Below are 3030 nucleotides of genomic sequence, written 5' to 3' on the forward strand. Positions count from 1 at the left end.
ACCACAGGACAGTTAACAGCCCCCCACTTCCTCATCGAAAGTCGAGGCAGAGCGAGCGAACGAATGCGAATTTCCTGTGACGCTTCTGTGTCTCTGGTCAATTGGTTTACTCATGTCTCTCTTCCACTGTTGAATTGCGCTGCATGGAAAGATACCGGCCTCATCGTATCCTGAGTGGGGTGGGGGGTGGTGGGAGCTCTCTGGTTGATGTACACTGACAGTCAACTGTTCATCGGAAGATTCTCTCCAAAACCTGAATCGATCAGGGTACAAAAACACACCAGACCTCTCAGTTAGTAAGTCTTCAGAGGCAAGCTGCGATGCAGTTTTCACACAGTTAAGGTTGTGTGTGGGTTTGGGATTTTTCAGCCATGCTGCAGCAGTCGGACCTCATCTTTGACTTTGCCAGTGACCATGTCAACATGTCACAGGTGAGTAAATGTTAAGCAGAGATGCATTTATTTGTGTGTATGTGTGTGTTTGTCTTGAAGCAGAGCACACATTTCAATCTGACGAATCTGCCTTCATATAATTGTATTTTATTTGTGTTGCAGTTGGGGGGTTACTCGGATTACCCTGCCGTGATTGTCGAGCAGGTGCCCCATGCACACCTGCTCTCATATGCAAGTCTCGCGTGTGAACAGTCACAGACAGAGCATCACCAGCAGCTGCTCAAAGGTCAGTGCATACAACACAGACACACACTCCAGCCTGTCACACTTAATGATTGAAGCTCATCTGTCGTGCCACAGTTCAAACAAATGGTTATTGAACTGCCTAAGCTTTGTTCTAGGACGGTTTTACTTTATTCATGCTCTATGATGCACAAAGTCCCATCTTTGCACATGCGCAGTCGCAGCCGTCGTCGCACATGGCCCACCCTCTGCAAAAATTTCAGGAAGTGAAACAAAACATTACTGGGCTGCTCGACCCTGTGAAAGACCCTTCATGAATCATATTAGGATGTAGACGTGGTCAATTCGGGCTACAGCACACATGCTATGGCTTGTTCCTCACCAATGCTGGGAATTAAAAGTAAGTTTTATCACTGTATCGTTTTTTTTTTTTACCGACTTTATTCTGGTTGGAGCGACCAGTTGAAGTCGGGCATGGCGAGGCTCGGTTAATTTAGCTAACGGAAACTGGCAACGCTCGCGGACAGTCATGGTCAGTTCACCTCCAAATTACAACCGTGTCGGGGCAACAACTCACCAACCGCGTGTCTTTTAACGTGGCTGTTTTGTTTTGAGCGGCCGTTTGCTGGTTTTCTGGGCGCTTTGAGCCCACGACACACAGCTGTTAGCTAGCAGATGTGTTCTAGACCCCTTGCTTCACAGCCTGCTTACGTCACACAAATAAATGCGCACAAAACAAATGGTCCTTTTGGAAATGCTTTTCCTCAGGGGGACGTACAAGTGGTAAGAGTGAGTTTAATAGGAGCCCTTAGGTATTGTTATTGAAGTAAAAGCAGTGGAGAAGAAGAAGGAAAAACAAAACAGACTCTGATATTAGCAGGCGTTTATTTAGCCACGGCAAATAATTAATAAACGTCCTGCAGCTAGATCATCCGTTCGGGTCATTAAAGAAGGAGTTCACCCAAACTCTGAAAGAACATTTTCTCTGTTTCTCCTCTCGTGCAGTGACCCAGGGTGCTCCTTCAGTGCCCACTAGGCACCTGGAAAGATTGTGGAGCAGCTATTTGGAGTCTTAATATACTAGATATTAATTGCCACAACAACCACTCACTTTCTTAGCGACGTGAATCAATGGGAGCACCTCAGCCACGAACTTTGCAAATTGAGTGTGTGAAAACTAGTGAGCAAGTAGCAAAGAGCGAGCCAAAAGCAATGGACAAGTGTGAATCCAAACTATTGAAAAACAAGGCTACAACCAAACATTGACAGACACTGGATCACTTTGTCTTTTATGAATTCACATTTGCTGCCACGGATCCATCGCTCAACCGCAATTTTCTCTGTGGTGAAACAATTGAACAATTCCAGGAAAGCCCATCCCATCTTTTGAAGGGGTGCAATGAAGGGGGACTTGAACCCATCTGATGGGGCTGTAGAAGCACATCAGACAAAAACAGTTTATAATCCTCTAACCACAACAACTGTACTATTATATCCTGTGATTAATATACATCATGATGTAAAACTGGGAAACCGAAAGGAATGCCCGCTTTTGGGAAGGCTTACACCGCAAACTAAATACCTAACGAATCAAGTTGATTGGTGGCTAGATAGCTCGAGCGGAGGATTTGTGTAATTTGACTCAACCGTCAACGCTCTGTCTGCTGTGCGTCTCACGTTTATGTCGCCCCCCTCTCACGAAATGCCGTCGTCCTCCCGCCTGCTAAAATTAATGTTTCAGTGTGTTACTCCCTTTGTCGTCCGCAGTGGAGCAATGTGAAAGCGGAGAGGAGGAGACCATGGAGACGCTTGTCGCTGCCGACTCGCTCCTCAACATGGACTGCCCTGACACCCTCTCCCTGGAGCACTACTGTAAGCCACAAACACACACACACCTGAGTTACCGCTGCTCACATGCACACTAACAGAGTAAAGAAGAAGATGATGCCCTAATAAAACCTCACCGCTGTAGGATAGGTCTGACTGTGAGATGTTATTTTTAGACACGATGGTCACAGTGCTGTTCTTTCTCATTAAATCTGTTTATGCCCCCCCTGCAGCCCAGACCTTCTTACCATGCCTGGGTGATGTCATCACTACTCCTGTTACCCAGGTGACTGTGTCAGCAGATGGGATTGTGGAAGCTTTTGACCAGTCACAGTGGCACTCGTTGCACACAAACAAGCCTGCGGCACAGCTGCAGTCCAAAAAAAGAGGTCCGTTACCTTCTGGGTTATCATATCTTATATAATTGTGTGATTATATTGGATTACTTGCAAACGACCTGCCCTTATTCTTTGAATACTCAGGGAGAAAAGCTCGACATAGAAGGGCAGAGTCTCCCACACCAGACATTATAGTGAAGAAGGACAGATACAACAAAGGTATTGTGGCA

The 3030-nt window shown here is 46.2% G+C and overlaps 1 protein-coding gene across 2 annotated transcripts in view; it reads left to right on the top strand.

Annotated features, from left to right (window-relative positions):
* Nucleotides 1-371: 371 nt before the first annotated feature.
* The window catches only part of LOC306741400 (ETS-related transcription factor Elf-1-like), a gene marked incomplete at its 5' end in the record, with an annotated part of 4198 nt that continues 1539 nt past the window's right edge, over nt 372-3030 (top strand). The window contains 5 exons of one of the 2 annotated variants that reach the window (XM_079223681.1): nt 372-431; nt 555-678; nt 2403-2507; nt 2696-2851; nt 2945-3019. In XM_079223681.1, the coding sequence (XP_079079807.1) occupies nt 372-431; nt 555-678; nt 2403-2507; nt 2696-2851; nt 2945-3019 (520 nt within the window). Of the gene's footprint in view, nt 432-554; nt 679-964; nt 1036-2402; nt 2508-2695; nt 2852-2944; nt 3020-3030 lie in introns of those variants that run through there. The other variant, XM_079223682.1, reaches the window with a different exon arrangement.

The sequence above is a fragment of the Taurulus bubalis genome, assembly GCF_910589615.1.
Source record: "Taurulus bubalis genome assembly, chromosome: 1".
Taxonomy (NCBI): domain Eukaryota; kingdom Metazoa; phylum Chordata; class Actinopteri; order Perciformes; family Cottidae; genus Taurulus; species Taurulus bubalis.